This window comes from Jaculus jaculus, chromosome 13, assembly GCF_020740685.1.
Source record: "Jaculus jaculus isolate mJacJac1 chromosome 13, mJacJac1.mat.Y.cur, whole genome shotgun sequence".
Taxonomy (NCBI): domain Eukaryota; kingdom Metazoa; phylum Chordata; class Mammalia; order Rodentia; family Dipodidae; genus Jaculus; species Jaculus jaculus.
Genome location: NC_059114.1, coordinates 1,590,779 through 1,617,719, shown reverse-complemented (window position 1 = coordinate 1,617,719; position 26,941 = coordinate 1,590,779). Strand labels below are relative to the sequence as shown.

At 43.2% G+C, this 26,941-nt stretch overlaps 1 protein-coding gene across 2 annotated transcripts in view; it reads left to right on the top strand.

The window, feature by feature from the left end:
* Pi4ka (phosphatidylinositol 4-kinase alpha) overlaps positions 1 to 26,941 on the top strand; it is a 136,022-nt gene that overhangs the window by 8,523 nt on the left and 100,558 nt on the right. The window contains exons 2-11 of one of the 2 annotated variants that reach the window (XM_004670783.2): positions 5,811 to 5,927; positions 7,276 to 7,369; positions 10,427 to 10,515; positions 13,559 to 13,631; positions 14,174 to 14,433; positions 16,534 to 16,600; positions 17,793 to 17,941; positions 20,529 to 20,594; positions 23,740 to 23,836; positions 26,500 to 26,691. In XM_004670783.2, the coding sequence (XP_004670840.1) occupies positions 5,811 to 5,927; positions 7,276 to 7,369; positions 10,427 to 10,515; positions 13,559 to 13,631; positions 14,174 to 14,433; positions 16,534 to 16,600; positions 17,793 to 17,941; positions 20,529 to 20,594; positions 23,740 to 23,836; positions 26,500 to 26,691 (1,204 nt within the window). The remainder of the gene's footprint in view (positions 1 to 5,810; positions 5,928 to 7,275; positions 7,370 to 10,426; positions 10,516 to 13,558; positions 13,632 to 14,173; positions 14,434 to 16,533; positions 16,601 to 17,792; positions 17,942 to 20,528; positions 20,595 to 23,739; positions 23,837 to 26,499; positions 26,692 to 26,941) is intronic. The other variant, XM_045133161.1, reaches the window with a different exon arrangement.

Here is a 26,941-nt window from a genome sequence, read left to right as displayed (position 1 = left end):
AATATTTATTTATTTATTTGAGAAAGAAAGAGGGAGACACACACACATACAGATAGAGAGAGAGAGAGAGAGAGAGAAAATGAATTGGCTGGCCAAGCCCTCATATCTGGCTTTATGTGGGTACTGGGGAATCGAACCTGGGTCCTTTGGCTTTGTAGGTAAGTGCCTTAACCACTAAGCCATCTCTCCAGTCCCGAAACTTTACTTCTATTTGGTTTTCTCCTCAGGATTTCTAGCTGTCTTAGACTTCCTGTACATCTGTTTCTGCCTTTGCAAATCAGAGAGACCACAGTGACCTGCTTGGGATGCCCTTCCCAGCTTTGAGGTCTAGGTTTGTCTCTGGCAGATAACCAGGACAATGATTGAACTCATTTTGCTTTCTTTCAGATATGATAGTCCTGTGCCACCTAACTAGTATATGAAACATTGGCTTCATATATTTGCCTGATTTCCTAGGAGGATAAATCCAGATCCTGTTATCTTTATCTTTGTAATTGCAGGGAGAAGTTCATGGATTGCAGGATTTTATTATTAGAGCAGATATTACAAAAAAAAAAATATCTGGTGCTGAAGAGATGGCTTAGTGGTAACGTGTTTGCCTGCAAAGCCAAAGCCAAAGGACCTCGATTTGATTCCCCAGGACCCATGTAAGCCAGATGCGCAAGGTGGCGTATACATCTGGAGTTCATGTTGCAGTAGCTGGAGGCCCTGACATGCCTATTCTCTCTCTCCCTCTCCCTCTCTCTCTCTCAAATAAATAATTAAAAATAAGGTAAAAAAAATCTATGTATTGGCTGTATGGTAACATACATCTTTAATCCCAGCACTTGGGAGGCAAAGGTAGGAGGATTTCTGTGAGTTTGAGGCCAGCCTGGAACTTCAGAGTGAGTTCCAGGTTAAAAAAAATCTATGTGAGGGCTGGAGAGATGGCTTAGTGGTTAAGCACTTGCCTGTGAAGCCTAAGGACCCCGGTTCAAGGCTTGATTCCCTAGGACCCATGTTAGCCAGATGCACAAGGGGGTGCACGCGTCTGGAGTTCGTGTACAGTGGCTGGAGGCTCTGGTGTGCCCATTCTCTCTCTCTCTGCCTCATTCTCTCTCTGTTGTTCTCAAATAATTAAACAAAAAGTAAGCAAAGAATATTTTAAAAAATATCTATGTGAGCAGGGTGTGGTGGCACATGCCTTTAGTCCCAGCACTTAGGAGGAATTGCCATGAGTTCAAGGCCACCCTGAGACTACATAGTGAGTTCCAGGTCAGCCTCGGCTAGAGTGAGACCCTACCTTGGGGGATATATATATATATATACATATACACACACACACACACACACACACACACACACACACACACACACACACACACGTATATGTATGTATGTGTATAAATATACATATGTGTATGTATATATATGTGGCGTGTGTGTGTGTGTGTGTGTTCTTTTTGTATGCAAGAAAAATTGAGACTCAGGGAAGACAGCCTGCTGACTTTAAGGTACAAATAATATCCCATGTATATCTACCTGTATACACACTTAGTAATTTGTCTACTTTAAAAAATATTTAATTTTATTGTATATATGTAAGTACAATGATTGTGATGGGGAGGTAATATGATGGAGAATGGAATTTCAAAGGAGAAAGTGTGGAATGGGAAGGAGGGAATTAACATGGGATTTTTTTTATAATCATGGAAAATGCTAATAAAAATTGAAAAAAAATACTTAATTTTAGTTATTTGAAAGAGAGAATGGGCACAGTAGGTTCTTTAGTCACTGCAAACAAATTCCAGGTGCATGCGCCACCTTGTACATCTGGCTTATGTGGTCCTGGAGAATCGATCCTGGGTCCTTAGGTTGTGCAGGCATGCACCTTAACTGTTAAGCCATCTCTCCAGCCCAATTTGTCTACTTTTTACAGAAGGAAAAGCAAAGGTAGGGGCTGGGGTGACTCATCAGGTAAAAGTGCTTTCCATCCAAGCATGAGGACCTGAGTTGATCCCCAATGCCTTAGCAGTTAGAACACTTTCATGCAAAGCCCAAGAACTCATGTTCAAATCTCTAGGTCCCATGTACCCATATGCACAGTGATGTAAGTGTGCAGTGTTGTACATGTGCGCAAGAGGGCACAGGTGTCTGGAGTTTGTCTGCAGCTGCTGAAGGCTATAGCACACCCACATATTATTACTGCTACTTGCATGAAATGTAGAAAAGCATATAAATTGTTGAGAAAATCATGTGTGTAATCCCTGTTAAGCAATAGAGGATTAAAAATTATGTTTTACTTTTTGTTTTGTCAATGTAAGGTCTTGCTTTAGCCCAGGATGACTTGGAATTTACTATATGGTTTCATTGTGGCCTTGAACTCACAACAATCCTCCTACCTCTGCTTCCCAAGAGCTGGTATGAATTAAAGATGTGTGCTACCACACTGGGCCCAAAATATTATATTTTAAAAAATATTTTATTTATTAGCAAGCAGAAAGAGAGATACACACACATACACACAGTCAGAGAAAGGAGAGTATGGGCATGCCAGGGCCCCTGGCCACTGCAAACGAACTCTAGATGCCTGTATTACTTTGTGCATCTGGTTTATATGGGTATTTGGGAATAGAACCTAGGTTTTTAGGCTTTATAGGCAAGAGCCTTAACTGCTGAACCATCTCTCCAGCCCCATAAAAGATTATTTTTTAAAAAGACATTTGTAATCTTTTCTGTTTTAAATGTTTATTTATTTATTTGAGAGAGAAAGAGGGAAGAGAGGGAGAATGGGCATGCCAGGGCCTCTAGCCACTGCAAATGAGCTCCCGACACATACACATTTGCATCTGGCTTATGTGGGTACTGGGGCATGGAACCTGGGTCCTTAGGTTTGCAGGGAAGCACCTTAACTGTTAAGCCATTTCTCCAGCCCTTTTTTTGTTTTTATTATTTTTTCTCTCCAGTCATTTTTTGATTTTTTTCAAAGTAGGCTCTCATGCCAGCCTAGACCGACCTGGAATTCACTATGTAGTCTCAGAGTGGCCTTAAACTCATGGCAGTTCTCCTACCTCTGTCACCTGAGTGCTGGGATTTAAACCATGTTCCACCATGCCAGGCTTCCAAAAGAGGTCTTTTTTTTTTTTTTCTCCTGGTTTTTCGAGGTAGGGTCTCACTCTAGCTCAGGCTGACCTGGAATTCACTGTGTAGTCTCAGGGTGCCTCGAACTCACAGTGATCCTCCTACCTGTGCCTCATTAAAGGCATGTGCCACACCTGGCTCAAAGAGCATTTTGAATGAACTACTGAGGACTGCTTGTAGAAGCAGATGGTATCCACTTAACATGTCAATGTGTAACACAGTCATTGTCATCTGAGTCACTTAGACAGATGTTAAGTTATATCCAGTGTTCTCCAGGGGGACAATACATCTGAGAAAGACAATAAAAAATGGGTTTAACAATAACACAATCCATGTCAGTAATACTTAAAGTTAGTTTTTAGTTCACAGAGACTTTTTTTTCCCTCTAAAAGAACTCTTCCCACAGGTTTCAGGTAACAAAAGGTGTGCTCTAAAGCATTGAGTGGTTTGCCAGCTCTGGTAAGGCCACTATTATGACTTTATTTTGACCTACATACCTTACAACTCAGGTGGCTGATCCTCGCCAGCCATTACCTGCTTACTCATCCAGACTCCTGAGGCCTTCTTACATTTTCTCTTTGGCCTGCTGTTTCCTTAATCAAGATAACTATCATAGTTCAAAATATTGCCACAAGTTCTTATGAAATTCTAAGGAAGATATTTCTGTGATACACTAGCTTTTTGTCCTCCTCAAAGTGGCAAGTAGAGCATCATGGATCCTTTGTGTAAACAGGAATAACCCTGTTTGTTTCTGGTAGATTTCGAGCTGGTAACCTTTTACAATGAGCCATAACCACCTAAAACAAGAATTTACATTTGTTGTAAGGCTCATAAATACTTAGTGATGCTATTTTTCTTTTTATTTGACAAGATTGTAGTATTAAAGCCTTTTTCATGCCTTAGGACTTTGACCTCCTTGTGTCTTTTTATCATTGGCAAAACTGGGGTGATGAGCAGTAATATATTAACTAAATGAGCTAATGCAGACCAGCCCCTGATATGTGGTACTGGCATGTTACCTGGGGTTTTTTGTTTGTTTGTTTGTTTGTTTATTTATTTATTTGAGAGTGACAGACACAGAGAGAAAGACAGAGGAAGAGAGAGAGAATGGGCGCGCCAGGGCTTCTAGCCTCTGCAAACGAACTCCAGACGTGTGCGCCCCCTTGTGCATCTGGCTAACGTGGGACCTGGGGAACCGAGCCTCGAACCGGGGTCCTTAGGCTTCACAGGCAAGCGCTTAACCGCTAAGCCATCTCTCCAGCCCCCTGGGGTTTTTGTTTGTTTGTTGAGGTAGGGTCTTACTGTAGCCCAGGCTGATCTAGAACTCACTCTGTAGTTCAGGCTGGCCTCAAACTCACAGCAGTCCTCCTATCTCAGCCTCTCAAACCCTGAGATTAGAGGAGTGCTAACTTGCTCACCCTTGTCTTCTCCTTGCTGCGGAGAGATGTGATACGCTGCTGTCTGTCCCTGCGGTGCTTCCCCCCATGAGGAGATTTCCCTAGAAGCTGTAGGCCAGAAATAAGCCCTTTCTTTCCAGAAACTGCCCCCGAATGGGTGTTTTTTGTTTGTTTTGTTTTTTTCCCAGTAAAAGAAGGCAACTACTGCAATAACCCTGTATCTGTTTTGGCATGTTTCTAAGTCCCCATGCTATTTCCTAGCACATTAGTTTCTCCTGCTGTGTAGGTGTATGGCTTAGTGTGTCTTTGTTGGAGCAAGGAAAAGTATCAGTAAAGGAGCCAAAGACAGAGACCTTTAAGGAGCACCACATTCTTCCATCCAATTCCATATTGACCCAAGGGTGTTTGAATCTAAGTGACTCATTCCATAATGAGCCTGCCTCTTTTGATTTTTTTCTCCAAAGATAAGATCTCACCCTAGTTCAGGCTAACCAGGAACTTAGCTGTAGTCTCAGGCTGGCCTTGAACTCACAACAATCCTCCTACCTCTGCCTCCCCAGTGCTGGGATTCAGGGCTTGTGCCACCACACCTGGTTTAGGCTATTTTTAAAATTTACTTAATTGAGAGAGGGGGCGGGAGAAGAGGCAGAGAGAGAATGAGAATGGGCACATCCTGACCTCCAGCCACTGAAAATGAACTCCAGATGTATGCACCACCTTGTATAGCTGGTTTACCTGGGCTCTGAGGAATCAAACCTTAGTCCTTCATCCTTGTAGGCAAGTGCCTTAACTGCTAAGCCATCTCACCAGCCTTAAGCTTTCTTTTTTAAAAAAAGAAAAATTTTTTTTTATTGGGGGGGGGAGAATGGGCACGCCAGGGCCTCTAGCCACTGAAAATGAACTCCAGGCACATGTGTCCCCTTGTACATCTGGCTTATGTGGGTCCTGGGGAATCAATCCTTTGGCTTTGCAGGCAAACGCCTTAACCTCTAAGCCATCTCTCCAGCCCTCTGTGTATTGAAACTATGTGTTTCATTTTGTTTTGTTTTAAAATATATCTTATTTATTATTTGTTTGAAAGAGAGAGATAAACAAGGAGAGAGAGAAAGAGAGATTGGGTGTGCTGGGGCCTTCAGCTGCTGCAAACACACTCCAAATGCATATGTCATCTTCTGCATCTGGCTTATGTGGGTCCTGGGGAATCAAACCCGGGTCCTTTAGCTTTGTAGGCAACAGCCTTAACTACTAAGCCATCTCTCCAGCCCTTGTTTTGTTTTTAATCTAATATTCTAGGTTCAGAAATTGCTTTGCATGTGCCCAGTAGATTTCCATGGGATCTTCCAGCTAGATGAAAGACGGAGAGATGCAGTGATTGCGTTGGGCATTTTTCTCATTGAGTCTGATCTTCAGGTAAGTCTTCATTGAACTTATAGTTGAATGAGATTTGTATCTGTATCTTCTTGTACTTGCTTCAATGCTACAAGAATGCGTCCTAACCTAGTCACAGTGATCAAGGGGAGAGCGACCCAGGAGAAAAGGAACAGGCAGAAATGATCACTTCTTGAAAAATGTGTTTATCTTATCTAATGTATATTACATTGTAAAAATTAGAAGCTTTTGGAGAGCTTTTATTTGGGGGCACAAAGAGGGATAAAATCCGTTGAGGTGTAAAGTCTCCTGTAGACTTGCTTTTTGTTTCAAGAAAAATACTCATCAGCCATATTCAAGAATGCCATATTTTTCCTTTTATAGAAACAAAGTCACTTGAAATAATTTTGATAAAATACCATGTTTTACAAAGCTGGATAGTAATAAATTTTAAGAGTGCATGCTACTATGATTTTTTTTTTTTTTTTTTGAGGTAGGGTCTCAATGTAGCCCAAGCTGACTTGGAATTCACTGTGTAGTCTCAGGATGGCCTCAAACTCATAGCAATCCTCCTACCTCCGCCTCCCAAGTGCTGGGATTAAAGACATGAGCCATTATGCCTGGCTTAAACCATGTTTTTTTTTTTTTTTAAATATCTTCCTTTATTTGAGAGAGAGAGAGAGAGACAGGCAGAGAGAGAGGGCCAGGGCATCCAGCCACTGCAAACAAACTGCAGACACAGTGTCACCTTGTGCATCTGGCTTATAGAAGTTCTGTGGTTAAGTTTTATTTATTAGAGAGAGTCAGAGAGAATGGGTGTGTCAGAGCCTCTAGCCACTGTATACGAACTCCAGATACATATGCCACCTTGTGCATCTGGCTTACATGGGTCCTGGGGAATTGAACCTGGGCACTTTGGTTTTGCAGGCAAACGCCTTAACTGCTAAGCCATCCCTCCAGCCACCCCCCCCATATGGGTTTTTAAAAATGTATTTGAACATCAAATCTGCCTCTGAAGCATGCTTATCTAGTCCTCAACTAGAATAGCTATAAACAGAAGAAAACCTCAGAGGCCTGTGGTGGAAGCTTATGGAACTGAACCACTCTGACCAAAGGCAGCTTCAGTGCATGCCTGTACATACCTTCTGGAGGGACCCTCACCAGGTTCCATTCCTGAGAGCAGCCTGAGCAGGCTGTACACTCAGCTCCAGGAGGCAAAATTGGACCCTTCTCATGGGCCCTTGTGGTTTAGACATGTCGCCTGCTGGACTGTGATGTACAGAAACAAGAAGTGATGCCAAGTGCACTAATAAATTTCCCTGGAGAATCTCAGATGATTAAGCTTTGTGATTAAGCTGTAGTAACTTAATGCTTTCTTTTTTACTTTAAGCACAAAGAATGTGTGGTTCCCTACCTTCTTCGACTTCTCAAAGGCCTGCCAAAAGTGTATTGGGTAGAAGAAACCACATCTCGGAAAGGCAGAGGTAATTTTGTGTACTTAATTTATTAAAATAAAAAGTATATTTTGCATCTTTAAGAATTAAAATAAAAAGTATATTTTGCATCTTTAAGAATCAAGTATTTATTTATATGAACATGTCAAGATGCTTCTGGTTGGTTGACTGCTTGAAGCAATGTGGCTGACTGACTCCAGGGCCTATGGGTGAGGTGGGGGACAGCTTGACCTGTAGCTTTCCCTTGCACTCTTCAGAGAGTGGACAAGCACTTGCAGACCTTCAGGGACTCTGGGGGTTTGTTTGTGTTCTTCTGTTTTGTCCTTTTTCCTGAGGTAGGGTCTCGTTCTAGTCCAGGCTGACCTGGAAATCACTCTGTAGTTCCAGGCTGGCCACAGCATTTCCTCCTACCACTGCCTCTGATTGCTGGGATCAAAGGTGTGCATCACCACACCTGACCTTCAGGAACTTGTTTTTCTCTCTGTTTTTTTTTTTTTTTTTTTTTTTTTAGGTAGGGTTTCACTCTATTCCAGGCTGATCTGGAATTCACTATGTAGTCTCGGGTTGACCTCGAACTCATGGTGATCCTTCTACCTCTGCCTCCCAAGTGCTGGGATTAAAGGCATGTGCCACCACGCCCAGCTGTTTGTTTTTGAGGTAGTGTCTCAATTTAGCTCAGGCTGGCCTTAAACTCAGAGACTCAAAGCAATCCTCCTATTTCAGCCTCCCCTGTGCTGGGGAAATAAATGTGTGTACCACCATACCTAGCTAGGAACTTTTGTAAAATTATATGTGTGTGTGTGTGTATAATTTATTTACACACAGAGAAGAGAGACAGAGAGAGGGAGTGGTGCACCAGGGTCTCTAGCCACTGCAAACAAACTCCAGATGCATGTGCCACTTTTTTTCTTACATGTTACTGGCTAGATTGGCCCATCTCTAAGCCAATCATATTGTCCTTTTATTGACTTCTGGAGGGAGATTGGTTTTCTACATTGCATTGGTGCTGTTCCAAAAGGGTGAGGTGGATGCTGGAAACTCAATCATACTGTTCATTATAATTTTATTTATTTATTTTGTTTTTTGAGGTAAGGTCTCACACTAGCCCAGGCTGACCTGGAATTCACTATGTAGTCTCAGTCTGACCTTGAACTCGCAGAGATCCTTCTACCTCTGCCTCTTGAGTGCTGGGATTAAAGGATTAAACTATAGTTTTATTATGTTGTTAAATTTTAGTTAAATTTTTACATCTTTTGAAGTGAAACAAATTGATGTATATGTCCCCTTTTAAAAAATGTTTTAAAATTATTTATTTATTTGGTATGGGGTGGGGCGAAAGCAAGAGAATGGGCACCCCAGGACCTTTAGCCACTACAAATGAACTCTAGACAAATGCACGACATTGTGCATCTGGCTTCACATGGACTGGGGAATTGAACCTGGGTCGTTAGCCTTTGCAGGGAAGTGCCTTAGCTGATGAGCCATCTCTCCATCTCCCGTTCCCCAGTTTTTGAAGCAGGCTCTCACTGTTGGCCCAGACTGACCCAGAACTCACTTTGAGCTCCCTGCTGGCCTTGAATTTATGGTGATCCTCATACTTTAGTCTCCTGAAAGTAAAGGTGTGCACTATTGTTCCTGGGTGTGTGTGTGTGTGTGTGTGTGTGTGTGTGTGTGTGTGTGTGTTCGAGGCAGGGTCTCACTGTAGCTCAGGCTGCCCTTCACTATGTAGTCTCAGGGTGGCCTCAAACTCACAGCGATCCTCTTACCTCTACCTCTGACGAGCTGGGATTAAAGGCATGCACCACCACACTTGGCACTGTATGTTTTTTTTAAAACTAGTATTTTGTTTTTAATTTTTATTCGTGTATTTGTGAGTGAGGGAGAAAGAGGCAGATACAAAGAGAATGAATGGTGCACCAGGGCCTCCAGCCGCTGCAGATGACCTCCAGACACATGCACCACCTTGTGTATCTTGCTTATGTAAGTCCTGGGGAATAGAGCTTGAATCCTTTGGCTTTGCAGGCAAGTGCCTTAACCACTAAGCCATCTCTCAGCCTTTCTTTTTTTTTTCTTTTGTTTGGCCATGCCTAGCTGAAATCCATATTCTTAATTCCTACATCACATACTGAAGCACAACTTCAGGGCTTGAGATGTGTGCAGTCTGAGTGTTAATACGCTCCAAGTGAATTTGAAAGCAACTTGCAACTACATTGAAAATTTTTTTAGCTGGGCGTGGTGGCACACGCCTTTAATCCCAGCACTCAGGAGGCAGAGGTATGAGGATCACCGTGAGTTTGAGGCCACCCTGAGACTACATAGTGAATCCCAGGTCAGCCTGGGGCTAGAGACCCTACCTTGAAAAACAAAAAAAAATTGTTTTTTAAAATTGGGCATGGTTATGTATGCCTTTATCCCAGCACCTGGTAGGGAGAGGTTAGAGGATTGCCAGGAGTTTGAGGCCACCCTGAGGCTACATAATGAATTCCAGGTCAGCCTAGGCTACAGTGAGACCCTACCTCGAAAACAAAACAAAACAAAAATAAATTAATAAATAAATAAAAATAGGGACTAGAGAGATTTCTCGGTGGTTAAGGATACTTATTTGCAAAGCCTGATGACCTGGGTTTGATTCTGCCATGCCCATATAAGGGTAGATGTATAAAGTGATGCATGCATCTGGAGTTGATTTGCATTGGCAGGAGGCACTGGCATGTCCATTCTTGTTCTCTCTCCCTTTTTCTCTCTATGATTTCATATAAATAAATAAATATTTTTAAACATATTTTGATGTTTTTATTTATTTGAGAAAGGGTGAATGAGTATAGGTATGCCAGGGTCTCCTGCGGCTGCAAACAAGCTTCAGCTGTATCTGGCTTTACATGGGTACTAGAGAGTTGAACTCAAGCTGTTAGGCTTTGTAAGCTCGGGTCTTTAACTCCTGAGCCATCTCTCCAGCTCCTGTATTTTAAAATTCTAAGTGCAGCTACCACTATATGGCTCTGAGAGAAGGAGCATACTGAATTGGATGGCATATATAGCTCAGTTTCCTGTGATGATCTAATTAATTCACATCTTCATGTCTTCCAGGCGCCCTCCCAGTTGCAGAGAGCTTCAGCTTCTGTCTTGTAACCTTGCTGTCCGATGTGGCATATAGGGACCCTTCACTTAGGGATGAGGTAAGCTTGTGGAAACATGCGTGTGCATGGCTGTTAGATCAAAAAGGATCCCATGACCATGAAAGGGGGAAAACAACCCGAAGTATGATTGATTGTGTTATTTTATTTCATACTACTGTTACAAGCAGCTTCTGAGTTATAATCTTCTTAGTCTTATTCAGGATTTTGTGAGTTTTACCTCAGTTAGCATTTCCCAAAGCACTGTCCATGTGAGGTAGGCAGGAAAAGGCAGAGGCAGCTCACATCCCTCTTTTAGGCTCCACACTGAAGTTGTTCATGGCAGAATTTCCTCTCTCTCTCTCTCTCTCTCTCTCTCTCTTTGTTTTAAATTTTATTTATTTATTTATTTGAGAGAGAGAAACTGGCAGGGAGAGAGAGAGAGAGAATGGGCACGCCAGGGCCTCCAGCCACTGCAAATGAACTCCAGATGTGTGCACCCCCTTATGCCTCTGCCTTACGTGGGTTCTGGAGAATGGACCCGGGATCCTTTGGCTTTGCAGGCAAGCGACTTAACTGCTAAGCCATCTCTCCAGCCCCTCATGGCAGAATTTTTTTTTTTTTTTTTAGACTTTTTAGGTTGGATCACTTTCTAGCCCAGACTGACCTAGAATTCATTGTGTAGTCCAGGCTGTCTTTGGAACTCCTGGCAATCCTTGTACTTCCTACCACTCCTATTCCGAGTGCCGACATTAAACATATGTGCCACTATTCCTGGAGAAAATCAGTTTTTAAATTTTTTTTAAATTTTTGTTTTATTTTATTTATTTATTTGAGAGCAACAGACAGAGAAAGGCAGATAGAGATAGAGAGAGAGAATGGGCACGCCAGGGCCTCCAGGTACTGCAAACGAACTGCAGATGTGTGTGCCCCCTTGTACATCTGGCTAACATGGGTCCTGGGGAATCAAGCCTCAAACCAGGGTCCTTAAGCTTCATAGGCAGGCCCTTAGCCACTAAGCCATCTCTCCAGCCCTAACTTTTATTTTTTTAAAGTTTTATTTATTTGAGTAAGGGGGTGGAGAATATGGGCACACCAGGGCCTCCAGCCACTGCAAACAAATTCCAGATGCATGCACCACCTTGTGCATCTGGCTTATGTGGGTACTGGGGAATCGAACCAGGGTCCTTTGGCTTTGCAGGCAAATGCCTTAACTGCTAAGCCATCCCTCCAGCCCGAAAAGCGGATTTTACATGTTGCTCTGAACTTAGATGCAGCCAGAGAATGCTCCTTGGCTGTCTACTGCTCAGCGTCCTGCTAGCAGTGCTTTTCGAGTTCTTGTAAGTATAGACTCTGATCATTTGTAGATTCGCTATAGTGTAACTAGATATGTGAGAATAAATTTTTAATATTTTATTTATTTATGTATGTATGTATTTGAGAGAGAGAGGGAAAATGAGGTAGATAGAATGGGCAAACTAGAGCCTTTAGCCACTGCAAATGAACACCAGACATGTGTACCACTCTGGCTTTACATGGGTACTGGGGAATTGAACATGGGTCCTTAGGCTTTGTAGGCAAGTGCCTTAACTACTGAGAAATCCTTCTTTTATTTTATTGGTTTTTTTAAGGTAGGATCTCACTCTAGCTCAGGCTGACCTGGAACTCACTATGTAGTCTCAAAGTGGCCTCAAACTCACAGCTGTCCTCCTACCTCTGCCTCCCGAGTGCTGGGATTAAAGGCACCACCACATTCGGCTTGGAATGAATTATTTTTATTAAACATTAGGAGCTAGGGAGACCGCTTAGTTGGTAAAATGCTTGCCTTGAAAGCATGAGGACCTGAAATGCCAAGCATGGTGGTACAAACCTGCACTCCCAACACTGGCAAACTGGGACAGAAGCATTCCTGAGACTCTGGCTAGTTAGTTCAGCCTGACTTGTGGGCTCCAGACCGATGAGAGGTCTTGTCTCTAAGGAGGCACATGATAGTTCTGAGGATAACACCTGATGTTATCCTCTGGCTTCCACATGAACATGCATACATACATGCACACACATAAGGAAAAATAGAGCTGGGAGTAGTGGTGCACACCTTTGATCCTAGTACTTCGGAGACTGAGGTAGGAGTTTGAGGCCAGTCTTGTTCTACGGAGTGAGCTCCAGGTCAGCCTGGGCTAGTGTGAGACCCTACCTCAAAATAAAAAATCAATAAAGCTGGGTGTGGGGGCATGTACCTTTAATCCCAGCACTTGGGAGGCAGAGATAGTAGGATCGCCATGAGTTCAAGGCCACCCTGAGACTACATAGTAAATTCCAGGTCAGCCTGGACTAGAGCGAGACTCTACCTCGAAAACCCCCCCAATAATAATAATAATAATAATAATAATAATAATAATAATAAATAAAAGAGAGATAGGCCTTTCTGAATAAAATTTATCAAAGGGGCCAGTGATAATGATGAAACGGGGGAAAAATACATCTTGGAGTATCCCTAATAAGGAATCCAAAGTCTGGGCCTGTGGAGATGGCTTGGTGGATAACAGTTTTCAGCAAAAGCATAAAGACTGGAGCTTGATTCTCAGAACCCATATTAAAATCCAGGCCAAGCCCTGCATGCCTGTAGCCCCATGCCAAGATGGTGGAGACCGTAGGTTTGCTGATAGAGAGTTTGGCTGAAGAAGAGAGTTCAGTGAGAGAACTCCAGCCTTTGCACACGTACACATGGAACATGGGCATCTGCGTACACACACACACACACACACACACACCAAAAAAGTAAGTAGCTCTGAACATAAGAAGCAATATAGAAAAGAAATAGCTCTTTTTATCCATGAAGAAAGATGATTTGGGGACCTGTCATTTGTTTAGAAAATATGAAAAATAGCTCCAGAGTCAGCGGGCAGAAGCCTCAAGAGGACAGCCCTGGTCCACTGCTAAGACGTTCTCTGTGCCTGAGAGTTAGCTAGTTCTCCTTGCACATTGTAGAGGGTGTAGGTGGGGTTGGTCAAGACACTGTCTGAAGCACCTTCAAATTTTGATGGTTTTGTTTCTCTGCCTCTGTTTATGTTCGCTTGTTTGTTTGTTTTCTCCGTTACTGTTACAGATCCTAGAGGCACTTTTGCAGGTTTTGCAGGTTCTTCTGGGAATGTGCCAGGCCTTGGAGATTCAAGAAAAAGGTAAGATTATAAATATTTCAGGGATCTTTTTCTCTTTGTCTTTCTAACCTCCTTTTTTTTTCTCTCTTCAGTTTTGCTTCCTAATATAGACTGGTAGATAGAAACTTTTCTATACTAGGTTGTAATTGTTATGTGCGAGTATAGTGAGAGACCACATGAGTTATATATACATATGCTAGATATCTCTTAGTTTCATCACGATGGGTAGTTTAGTTGCTTTCCAAAGGTCACTTTTCCCATGGTATTAATAATGCTACCACTATGATCTGAGATAGTCAAGATACATAATTACATGACCCAACTACATTACTGATTTGAGTATACCATAAGTAGATCAAGATCTCCCAGGAAGAACAGCTGGATGGAGATAACAGTCTCGTTACTAGTAATGACAAGTTGAAAATATCACCATTCAGTCCATGGGATGACCTTGGATTGACTGTGGCTGGTTTCAACTTTCATAACTTTCATAGCTATTCTACAAATTGGTATATTGTGATTGTCATTGATAACTCTTTTGTAATTTCCACTTGGTCTTCTAGAATACCTTTGCAAGTATGCAATCCCCTGCCTGATAGGGATCTCACGAGCATTTGGACGTTACAGCAACACAGAAGAGTCTCTGCTCTCCAAGCTCTTCCCCAAAGTCCCTCCTCATTCCCTGCGAATCCCAGAAGAGCTAGAAGGTGTCCGAAGGCGTTCCTTCAATGACTTCCGCTCCATCCTCCCCAGCAATCTGTTGACTGTCTGTCAGGAGGGCACCCTGAAGAGGAAAACTAGCAGTGTGTCCAGCATCTCTCAGGTGGGACTGGGTTCCTAGAAGAGCCTGGGGCAAAGACCTCATTAAGTACCTATGCAGACAAATAACACTTGTGTGCAGTTTGAGGAAACAAAAACAAAAAATTCATGGACGTGGTGGCACATGCCTTTAATCCCAGCACTAGGGAGACGGAGGTAGGAGGATCACCATGAGTTCAAGGCAGCCCTGAGACTACATAGTGAATTACAGGTCAGCCTGGGCTAGAGTGAGACCCTACCTCTAAAAACAAAACAAAAAATTTGCACTAGAATTCTCTTTAATACAAAGACTTGTTCTCTTTGAGACAGGGTCTCATTCTGTAGTTCAGGCTTGCTGAGAACTCACTTTGTTTGCAGTGACAAAAGACCCTGGCACATAGATCCACACAGCCATGTAAAAAATATTTAAAAAAAATACTTTTATTTATTTATAAGAGAGAGAAAGAATATGAATGGGGTATGCTAGAGGCTCTTACAAATGAACTCCAGATACATGTGCCACATGGTGCATTTGGCTTCATGTGAGTACTGGGGAATCAAACCCAGACCCTCAGGCTTTTCAAGCAAGCACCTTTAGCCGTTGAGTTGTCTCCCCAGCCCAAATAATTTTGTTTTTGTGTTTTGTTTGTTTGGTTTTTTTGATGTAGGATATTGCTCTACCCCTGGCTGACCTGGAATTAGTCTCAGGCTAGCCTTGAACTCACAGTGACCCTTCTACCTCAGCCTTCTGAATGCTGAGATTGAAGGCATACCCTACCACATCTGGTCTAAATTTATTTTTCATTTTCATTTATTTATTTATTTGGTTTTTTCGAGGCAGGGTCTCACACTAGTTCATGCTGACCTGGAATTCATTATGTAATCTCAGGCATGTGCCATCACACTCTGCTTCCAAATATTTTTTTAAGCAGGGGAGGAGGCTTGCTGGAGAGATTGCTCAGTGGTTTAAAGGTACATGCTTGCAAAGCCTGCTGACCTCAGTTTGATCCCCCAATAACCTTGCAAAGTTGGGTGTACAAAGTGGCCCATTCATCTGGATATCATTTACAATGTGAAGAGGCCCTGGTATGACTATACTCTCTCTCTCTCTCTGCTTACAAATGAAAAAATATAAAGCATAAATAGCCAGATGTGACCAAGCATAGTGGCACACGCCTTTATTCCCAACACTCAGGGGGCAGAAGTAGAAGGATCTCTGTGAGTTCCAGGCCACCCTGAGACTACCTAGTAAATTCCAGGTCAGCCTGGACTAGAGCAAGACCCTACCTCAAAAAAATGGGTGGTGGGGGAGCCAGATGTGGTGACATGTACTTATATTTCCTAGCACTGGGGAGGCAGAAACAGGCAGATCTCTGGGGCTCACTGGCCAGTCAGTTTACATACTTGGGAAGATCCAAGCCATTGAGAGACCATGCTTCATAAAAATGATGGATTAGCCAGTCATGGTAGTACATGCCTTTAATCCCAGCACTTGGGAGGCAGAGGTAGGAGGATCATTGTGAGTTTGAGGCCAGCCTGAGACTACATAGTGAATTCTAGGTCAGCCTGCGCTAGAGTGAGTCCCTACCTTGAAAAACGAAAAAGAAAAAAAAAAGAAAAAGATGGATGATGGTTCAGGAATGACATCCAAAGGTTGTCCTTTGCCCTTCACATGCACACATAAGAACATACACATACTGCAGATATGGTTGAGGGCTAGGGAGTAGCTCAGTATTAGAGCACTTGCTTACCATACACAGAGGACTGTGTTCTGTTCCCAGCTCTGAAGTTCCCCCCCACACATACCCCCAAAATTGCATCACATGCCTGGAATCCTAGCACTCAGGAAACAGAGGTCAGTATTACATAACAGGCTCCAGACCAGTCATACTACAAAAGAAAATCCTGACAAAAGAAAAATTCAGGTCAATAAGTACAAAATATGTCTGGACACAACGACTAGTTAAAGTGTATAGCAGAGAGTGTTGTAACTTAGTGGGCTTCAGGAAGCAGGTGCAACTTGACTCCAGACTTCAAGTGCATATGTTAGGTTAGAAGAGAGTGCCTAAGATGACTTTGACCTCATTGGCCTTTTGTGATCTGTCATTGTGGTAATGTGTTTCAGGTCAGCCCAGAACGCAGCATTCCCCCTCCGAGCTCCCCCGGAGGATCTGCCTTTCATTACTTTGAAGGTAGGCTTCACTTCTCTGTACTCAGCTCACACAATTTCTTGTGATGTTAAAGATGCTGCACCAATCTTCTTTCAGAACCTAGATCTAGAGTAGTGTGAACTTTTAGAAATTATCTTCTGTTTTCAATGAAATTTCTCTCCTTTTTTTTTTTGTGGTTATGAGGGTCAAACCTAGGGCTGTTTGTAGGCTAGGCAAGCATAGATAGCTCTGTGTGGTGGTTCATCCTTGTAATCTTAGCACTTGGGGGTGGTGAGGCAGGAGAATTTCCATGAGTTAGAAGTCAACCTGAGAAAGAGAGTTGGAGCATCAAAAGACAAAACAAAACAAGAAAACCAACAAAACGGAGTTGAGCTGGCTCAGTGGTTAAAGGCACTTGCTCGCAAAATCAGCTGGCCCAGGTTCAATTTCCCAAGCACTCACATAATGCCAGATGGGTGTTTGTAGTGGCTAGAAACCCTGGTGAGCATGTGCGTGCATGTGCGCATGCATGCACCCATGCGCGCGCGCGCACACACACACACACACACACACACACACACACACACACACACACAATATACAATAATAATATACATTTTAAAAGCATATATATGATAAATGTTTTTTAAAGCAAAATAAAAAAAATAAAAGCCAGGTGTGGTGCACACCTTTAATCCCAGCATTTGGGAGGCAGAGGTAGGAGGAGTGCTGTGAGTTTGAGGCCACCCTGAGACTACATAGTGAATTCCAGGTCAGCCTGGGCTAGAGCGAGACCCTACCTTGAAAAACCAAAAAGAAAAAAAAAAAAGCAAGGTAAGTTGATGTGGTGGTACACAACTTTAAGCAGTTAGGAGGCAAAGGTAGGAGAATTGCCGTATATTTGAGATCAGTCTGGTACTACAGAGTGAGTTCTAGCTCAGCCTGGGGTAAAGTAAAACTCTTATTTTTGGTGGGGGGGGGGAGAAGCAAAAGATACACCTTTAAAATCCACTTGAGCCAGATGTGGTGGTGCATGCCTTTAGTCCCAACACTGGGGAGGCAGAGGTAGGATTGCCATGAGTTTGAGGCCATCCTGACACTACATAGTGAATTCCAGGTCAGTCTGGGTTAGAGTAAGACCCTACCTCAAAGAAAAAAAAAAAACTCCTGCTTGAGGAAGTGTTATGATCAGTCCTATGCCCATGTTGTTCTCCATTTGTTTTTCTGCTCACAGCCTCCTGCCTCCCTGACGGGACCTCCCTGGAGCCCGAGTACTACTTCTCCACCATCAGCTCCAGCTTTTCCGTCTCTCCTCTATTTAATGATGTCACTTACAAGGAGTACAGTGTTCCACTGGAAATGCTTCGGGAACTCTTAAACTTGGTAAGCAGAGCACTGATAAACAAAGGGCTATAAATGTGGAAGCCCAGTTTTTCTTTTGTTGTTACTTCTTTGTTGAGAGCTGTGTAGCCCACACTGTCCTTGAACTGACAGTCCTCCCCTCATCCTCCCAAGTGCTAAGATGACAGACATGTGCTACCATGCCTGATAGATGTGTGTATGTGTGTACGTATTGTGGAAATGGGGCTTGAAACTAGTGCCAGGTTGGATTACTGAGCTATATACCTAGCCACCCCTTTTTTTGGGGGGGATGTTTTTTTCTTTGAGGTAGTAGCCTGGCACTCACTCTGTAGTCCCAGGCTGGCCTTGAGCTCAGAGCGATCTGACTACCTCTGCCTCTCAAGTGCTAGGATTAAAGGCATGCACTACCATACCTGGCTCCCTTTTAAATTTTTTATTTAATAATTATTTATTTATTAGATTTTGGAATTTTACATATACATATAGTGTCTAAACATGGAATTCATTTATGTTTCACATCTACCTTATATGAATAGCCTGAAAATAATTTCATACAATTTTATTTTATTTATTTATTTTTTGAGGTAGGGTCTTACTTTAGCCTAGGATGTCCTGGAATTAACTATGTAGTCTCAGGGTGGCCTCAAAATCTGGTCAGTCCTCCTACCTCTACCTCCCGAGTGCTGGGATTAAAGATGTGTGCCACCACACCCGGCTTATTTATTTTGAAGTAGGTTCTCACTCTTTGCCTCTTGAGTGCTGGGATTAAAGGCATGTGCCACCACACCTGGCCACAATAGTCTTGCTCTACTCTCTGCCCCTGCCTTTCTCAGCACAATGTCCTGTCTTTTTTGGCAGTCTGTCACCCAGGCATTGCAGACCTCAGTCTCTAGCTCCAGGAGTCAAGGTGATCTCAAGTAAACCTTTGACCTCCTTCCCCCTTCGCACCACAAATCAATGACCTGGCTAAAGCACTCAGAGACACTCTTTTCAGGCAGGATATTGCAATGGCAAGGAACTAGGCAAGAAACAAGATCTTCTTTTGAAATGTGGAAGGTGTGAACAACTCTCAGTTCTACCTAGCCACAGGTTAGTCTGTACATGTGTGTCAGGTAGTACCTACATTACCACCTGTGCTCTTGGTGTATATGTGTGCGTGCGTGCGCATGCCTGGCCTGGAATTCACAGCAGTACCCCAACCTCTGTCTCCTGAATGCTGGAATTAAAGGGGTGCACCAACACTCCCAGCCTTTTTTTTTCTTCTTTTTAATTTTATTTTTATTTTTTAAATTTTTATTAGCATTTTCCATGATTATAAAAAATATCCCATGGTAATTCCCTCCCCCCCCCACACTTTCCCCTTTGAAATTCCATTCTCCATCATATTACCTCCCCATCTCAATCATTGTACTTACATATATACAATATCAACCTATTAAGTACCCTCCTCCCTTCCTTTCTCTTCCCTTTATGTCTCCTTTTTAACTTACTGGCCTCTGCTACTAAGTATTTTCATTCTCACACAGAAGCCCAATCATCTGTAGCTAGGATCCACATATGAGGGAGAACATGTGGTGCTTGGCTTTCTGGGCCTGGGTTACCTCACTTAGTCTAATCCTTTCCAGATCCATCCATTTTTCTGCAAATTTCATAACTTCATTTTTCTTTACTGCTGAGTATAACTCCATTGTATAAATGTGCCACATCTTCATTATCCACTCATCAGTTGAGGGACATCTAGGCTGGTTCCATTTCCCAGCTATTATAAATTGAGCAGCAATAAACATGGTTGAGCACGTACTTCTAAGGAAATGAGATGATTCCTTTGTATATATGCGTAGGAGTGCTATAGCTGGGTCATATGGTAGATCAATCTTTAGCTGTTTTAAGAACCTCCACACTGATTTCCACAATGGCTGGACCAGATTGCATTCTCACCAGCAGTGTAGGAGGGTTCCTCTTTTTCCACATCCTCACCAACATTTATGATCATTTGTTTTCATGATGGTGGCCAATCTGACAGGAGTGAGATGGAATCTCAATGTAGTTTTAATCTGCATTTCCTTAATGACTAGTGACGTAGAACATTTTTTTAGATGCTTATATGCCATTCGTATTTCTTCCTTTGAGAATGCTCTATTTAGCTACATAGCCCATTTTTTCCCAGCCTTTTTTTAAAAAAATTATTTTATTTATGTATTTATTTGATACAGAGAAAGAGGGAGAGAGAGAATGGGCACGCCAGGGCTTTAAGCCACTGTAAATGAACTCCAGATGCCTGCGCCTCCTTGTGCATCTGGCTTACGTGGGTCCTGGAGAATCAAACCTGGATCCTTTGGCTTTGCAGGCAAATGCCTTAACCTCAAGCCATCTCTCCAGCCCTCCCAGCCTTTTTTATCCTTTTTATTCTTTCTTTCTCTTGCTCTCTATCTTAATTCTAGGGATTAAGTCCAGGGCCTTGGGCATACTAAACACATGCCCTTCCATTGAGCTGTTCCATGGCTCTGTTATGATTTTGTGTATCAACATGATACATCCTTTGGTGGAAGGAGCTAGCATTCCTGTCTTTCTGTGTGAGTTGCTTCATGAGGATTTGTCTCCTTGATAGGTAAAGAAGATTGTTGAGGAGCCTGTTCTCAAATCCTTGGATGCAGTTGTAGCCAGTGTAATGGAGGTATGTCCCTTCTGAGGGCATTGCCATGAGTCTGATTTGTGTGTCTGCAGGGGGAAAGCAGCTCACACAGAGTTGGCATAAAGAGGGTTGGTTCCCAGCTTGTTGTTGGCATAAATATGGTTTGGCAGTGGGTGCTCAGTTTGTTTGAAACCTAGACCCACTAACAACAGTTCACCTGCCACCTGACTGGTGGTCTTTATCTCCACATCACAGCTGGGGCTAACTAATGTGCCAGAATTACATACTGTGGAAGGCTGGAGTCAGCCTGGGTCTTTCTGACCATTTTTGTTTGGTTTGTTGTGTGTGTGTGTGTGTGTGTGTGTGTGTGTGTGTGTGTGTGTGTGTTGTTTTGGTGGTTTTTGATTTTTTAGGTAGGGCCTCTCTAGCCCAAGCTGACTGGGAATTCACTATGTGGTCTCAGGGTGCCTTGGGTTTTTTGATGTTGCTGTTTTCCAGGTTACAGTATGGCACTTTGTACATTATCTTCAACCCCTTGCAGGTTTTTGTCCTGTTTCTTGGCCTGAGTTTTAGCTTTCTTACTTTTCACTATGGACTGAGCTTGTGGTCTCAGAAACCATTGTTTTTTTGGGGGGTTGGGGGCCGAGGTAGGGTCTCACTTTAGCCCAGGCTGACCTGGAATTCACTATGTAGTCTCAGGCTGGCTTCAAACTCACAGTGATCTCCCATCTCTGCCTCCCAAGTGCTAGGATTAAAAGCGTGCACCACCATGCCCAGCAATAAGTATGCTCCGCTACCATGTTTTTTTCTTTTTACCAGTATATGATGCATGTGTAACTGAGCACATGCTAGGAAAACAGGCCTTAGAGCTGGCTTTGGACAGTGTGACATCTAGAGACTTAATGGTCTGCATGCCACCTGTAATGAAGAGAGTCAATATTATTCCTAAGTGTTGGGGCTCCTTGGAGAACCCCCTCGGGGCTTATCCTAAGAGGCAGAGGGGAAGCCTGGCAATATGGTACCCAGGGACCCTTTTTCCCAACAAAAGAGGGTAATTTTTGTTATGTTTGTTAATTTGGACTTTAAATATTTGAAGAACGTTTTTGTTGTTGTTGTTTGTTTGTTTGTTTTTCATTTAAAAATTTGGGCTGGAGAGATGGCGGAGCTGTTAAGGCCTGCAATGCTAAAGGATCCCGGTTTCATTCCTCAGGACCCACATAAGCCAGATGCACAAGGTGACACAAGCCTCTGGAATTCATTTGCAGTGGCTGGAGGCTCTGGTGTGCCCATTCTCTCTCTCTCTCCCCCTTCTTCTCAAATAAACAAATAAAATATATTTAAAAAATTATTGGAGAGAGAGAGGGGGAGGGAAGGAGGAAGGGAAAAGAAATGAAATAAGCAAGCAAACAGTGGGGCGTGGAGAATGGACATATCAGGACCTTCTGCCACTGCAAACAAATTCCAGGTGCATGCGCCACTTTGTACATCTTGCTTTATATTGCAACTGGGGAATCTAAACAGCCATTGGGTTTTGTGAGTAAGTGCCTTTAACAGCTTAGCCATCTCTTCAGCCCCAAGAAAGGGTTTTGTGCCAAAAAAGTTTGAAATATCAGCCTTAGAGATAGAATACATCAATCATTCATAATTGCTGTAGTAATTACTGACAGTTAGTATATGCAAGACACTATAATAGAATTTAACTCTTAGAATCTTCACTGATTCCTGGTTTGCAGATAGGAAACTGAGACTTGGCAGGGCTAAGGAGCTTTATGCCATAGCTGGGCTGTAGACGTGAGGAAAGGAGACTCCAAAAGCCCATGTTATTTGTGTGCTTTTGATAGTCAACTCTCTGGGGCTGCCCTGACCTCTCCTGTCTCCTTTCTTCATTGGCCCTTCCCAAAGTATTGAAGACTTGTGAGGTGAGGGCTGCAAAGCCATTCTTGCAGAGCCTTCTATCAGTGGCCTTTTATTAAGGGCTTTTGCCATTTGCTCCCCTGAAACTGGTGTGACTCTCACATCCTGTATACTGTTCTTGGGTTTCCATGAGACTCCTTCCCCTCCATGTACCTCTTGTACCAGCGAGCTTCACATGTGTCTTTACACTCCATGCCTTTTCCATCCCCCTTTAAGAAAATATTTTATTTTTATTTATTCATTTGAGAGAGAGAGAGAATGGGCATACCAGGGCCTCCAGCCACTGTAAATGAACTCCAGATGCATGTGTCTCCTTGTGCATCTGGCTTACGTGGGTTCTGGGGAATTGAATCTGGGTCCTTGGCTTTACAGGCAAGTGCTTTAACCGCTAAGCTGTCTCTCCAGCCCCTTCCATCCCCTTTTAGCTCATAATAGACAGATGTTAAGGGCTGCACCTTAACTATGAGAATATTTTCTGGTGCTGCACTTAAGATTAGATTGATAGCAAATAACTTAAAATTTTTTTAATTATTTATTTTATGAGAGAGAAAGGGAGGGAGGGAGAGAGAATGGGCACACCAGTGCCTTTAGCTGCCACAAATGAACTCTATTTGTATGTGCCACCCTATACATCTGGCTTCATGAGGAGACTGGGGAATCGAACTTGGGTTCTTAAGCTTTGCAGCCAAGTGCCTTAACCACTAAGCCATATCTCCCACCCAAAATGAGCTGTACCTGGAAGTGTCCTAACTCTAGCGTCTGCCTCCAGAGGTAAGGTCGGGGTTGGCTGCCCTGCTCTGGAGCTTTCTTGGTCTTTTCCTTCTGTCATTTCTCATGTCCTTGCTCAGGCTGGTGATGGTGAGCTGCTAGCCCTTCTTCCTTTTAAGGGTCCAGGTGCCTCTTGTCAGCAGGCTCAGTACATGAGCCTCTTTGCTGTTTCAGTCATATTGCTCAGATACTAATATAAAAGTTACTTGGGACTGGAGAGATGCCTCAACTTGCCTGCAAAGCCTGATGACCCAGGTTCAAATCCCCAGTACCCACGTAAAGCCAGATGCATCTGGAGTTCATTTGCAGTGGCTGGAGGCCCTGGCATACCTGTTCTCCCTCTCTCTCCTTTATCTTTGTCTGCTTGCAGATAAATAAATGAAAATGTTGAGGTTTTGTTTTGTTATATTCTTGTAACGTTTCTTGTCTGGTGTACACATGCAAAGCCAAGTTGCTCTTAGAGGCAAGTTTCTGCTCTGTAGTCATGTGCCTGTCTCCTCTGCAGGCCAACCCCAGTGCTGACCTCTACTATACATCCTTCAGTGATCCCCTCTACCTGACCATGTTCAAGATGCTGCGTGACACTCTGTACTACATGAAGGGTAAGGATTGTTGGTGGTTATGGGTGTGAGTTCAGGAGAATGAGCTCCTTGGCATCTGTTACTTGCCAGCATCACTTAGAAAAAAAAAATGTGAAAGTCAGATGCGTAAAAGGAGTGCATGCACACAGCATACATATGCATATACCACACACACAAACGAACCAGAACTGGGCTGGAGAGATGGCTTAGCGGTTCAGGCGCTTGCCTACAAAGCCAAAGGACCCAGCCAGGTTCAACTCCCCAGGACTGACGTAAACCAGCTGCACAAAGGGTCACAGGCATCTGGAGTTCGTTTGCAGTTGCTGGTGGCCCTGGCACACCCATTCTCTTTCTCTACCTGCCTATTTCTGTACCACTCTCTCTCAAATAAATAAATAAAAATTTAAAATATTTAAAAAAAAACAAGAACTAGCCGGGCGTGGTGGTGTACACCTTTAATCCCAGCACTCCAGAGGCAGAGGTAGGAGGATCACCATAGGTTCGAGGCCATCCTGAGACTACATAGTGAATTCCAGGTCAGGCTGAGCTAGAGTAAAACCTTACCTTGAAAAAAAAAAAGAAAGAAAGAAAGAAACCACATATGAGCAACATGGTCACATGACCATCTTAAAAAAAAGTATTACTTATTTGTGTGGATTGCACACTAGGGTCTCTGACCACTAGAAATGAACACCACTTTTTGCATCTGGCTTTATGTGGGTGTTGGGGAACTGAACCTGAGCCATCTGGCTTTGCAAACAAGCGTGTTTAACAGCTGAGCCATCTTCCCAGTCCCAGTATATCTTTTAAAAATTTTTATTTATGTGCATGTGTATGTGTGTGCTTGTGCATGTGTACCAGGGTTCCTTGCTGCTGCACATGAACTTATATCTGGCTTTATGTGGGTTGCTTGGTCATTGAAACCAGGTCTCAGGCTTTGCAAGCAAGTTTCTTTAACTGCTGAACCATCTCCCCAGCTCCCCTAAAAAAGTGTTTTTTGTGTGTTTTTTTTTTTTTTTTTTTTTTTTTTCCCTAGAGGCAAGCCCAACAGACTGGCCTGTTTTTTAAAGATGTTAAAATTTTTATTTATTTATTTATTTGAGAGACCGAAAATGGGTGCACCAGGGCCTCTAGCCACTGCAATGAACTCTAGATGTATGCACCACCATGTGCATCTGGCTTATGTGGAACCTGGAGAATCAAACCAGGGTCCTCAGGCTTTACAGGCATACACCTTAACTACTAAACCATCTCTCCAGTCCAGACTGGCCTTAAATATGTATGTGTGTGTGTATATATATAATAAATTGAGAGGGAGAGAAAGAAGCAGAGAGAGGCAGATAGAGAATGGATACACCAGGGCCTCCAGCCATTACAAGTGAACTCCAGAAGCATGTGCCACCTTGTTCATCTGGCTTATGTGGGTCCTAGGGAATCTAACCTAAGTTCTTTGGTTTTGCAGGCAAGAGCCTTAACTGCTAAGCCATCTCTTCAGCTCTGGCCTTTTTTTTTTTTTTTTTTTAATGTGAGAGTGGTAGAGAGAATTGCTGTACTAAGCCATCTCTCCATCCCCTAAACATGTTTTGATGATTACCTAGTATTCTGTAATATATTGAATTTAATAACTCTTCCTAATCTAATCTAGAGGTCTCCTGCAAAACAGTATGTCAGGGCCATAGCAGCAAGGGTTGGATCTACTCAGGAGGCCATTAGGGATGGTGCAGCCCAGCCTGACGTCAGGAACCTCCAAGTCCTCCTGCCTTGGCATTTGTTGTTAATCTGCCATGTGCCTGTCATAGTGGTTCTCCTGAGCTTTTTCAGGCCCCAAGGATAAGAATTTAGAAAGTAAAACTGGCTAGTCTAGCTCAGCCATTCCTTTGACACTGTATGAATTTGAAAAGTTTATAAACTTTGGGCACTCCAAAGAGCTAAGGAATTAATTCTCTTCTGACTGTAATCTGTTTTTGCCCTTATCTCATAAGTGGCCACTTCATTTCATTAAAATTTTTTTTAATTTTTGCTCATTTTTATTTATTTATTTGAGAGTGACAGACAGAGAGAGGAAGAGGCAGATAAAGACAGAGAGAATGGGCGCGCCAGGGCTTCCAGCCACTGCAAACGAACTCCAGAAGCGTGTGCCCCCTTGTGCATCTGGCTAACGTGGGTCCTGGGGAATTGAGCCTTGAACCAGGGTCCTTGGGCTTCACAGGCAAACGCTTAACTGCTAAGTCATCTCTCCAGCCCCTCATTTAAATTTTAAAAAATATTTTATTTATTTATTTGAGAGAAAGGCACAGATAGAGAATGGGTGCACCAGGGCCTTTCACCACTGCAGAGGAGCTCTAGACATGCACCACCTTGTTTATGTGGGTAGTGGGAAGTCAAATCTGGGTCCTTTAGCTTTGCAGGTAGTTGCCTTAACCACTAAGCCATCTCATCTCTCCAGCCCATAAATGGCCACTTCAAAACAAACAAAATAAAATAGATAATAAAATAAACTACAGGTGGCATGCTTTTGGAGAACTATCACACATTCTATCTGTGCTTTTCCCAGCAGGCATTGTTGAAATCACAGTAACCAGTACCAGACATCACTTCCTGTTGTTAAAGAACATACATAGCCATTTGTACTTGCTGCCTGTGTTCTGTTGTGTCTCTTGCCAGCCTCACTGTCTTTCCCACAGACCTCCCCACCACTTTTGTGAAAGAGATGCATGATTTTGTGCTGGAGCAGTTCAACACAAGCCAAGCGGAACTCCAAAAGATTCTGCATGATGCAGATCGGATCCACAATGAGCTGAGCCCCCTCAAACTGCGCTGCCAGGCAAATGCTGCCTGTGTGGACCTCATGGTGTGGGCTGTGAAGGATGAGCAGGGTGAGCCCAAGTTTCCTGCCTCAGGATCTTATTTCCCATGAGTTTCCCAGTATGACGTCTAGAATGCCTAGCACAGGCTGTCATATTAGAAGCAGCTACTGGCAGGCCAGCTCTGGTAGCTTATACCTGTATTCCAAGTACTTTAGAGCCTGAAGCTGAAAGATCACTGCAAGTTCAAGGCCAACCTGGTCTATGTACCAAGTTCTAGGCCCACCAGCCTCATAGTGACACCCTGTCATATGCATCCATG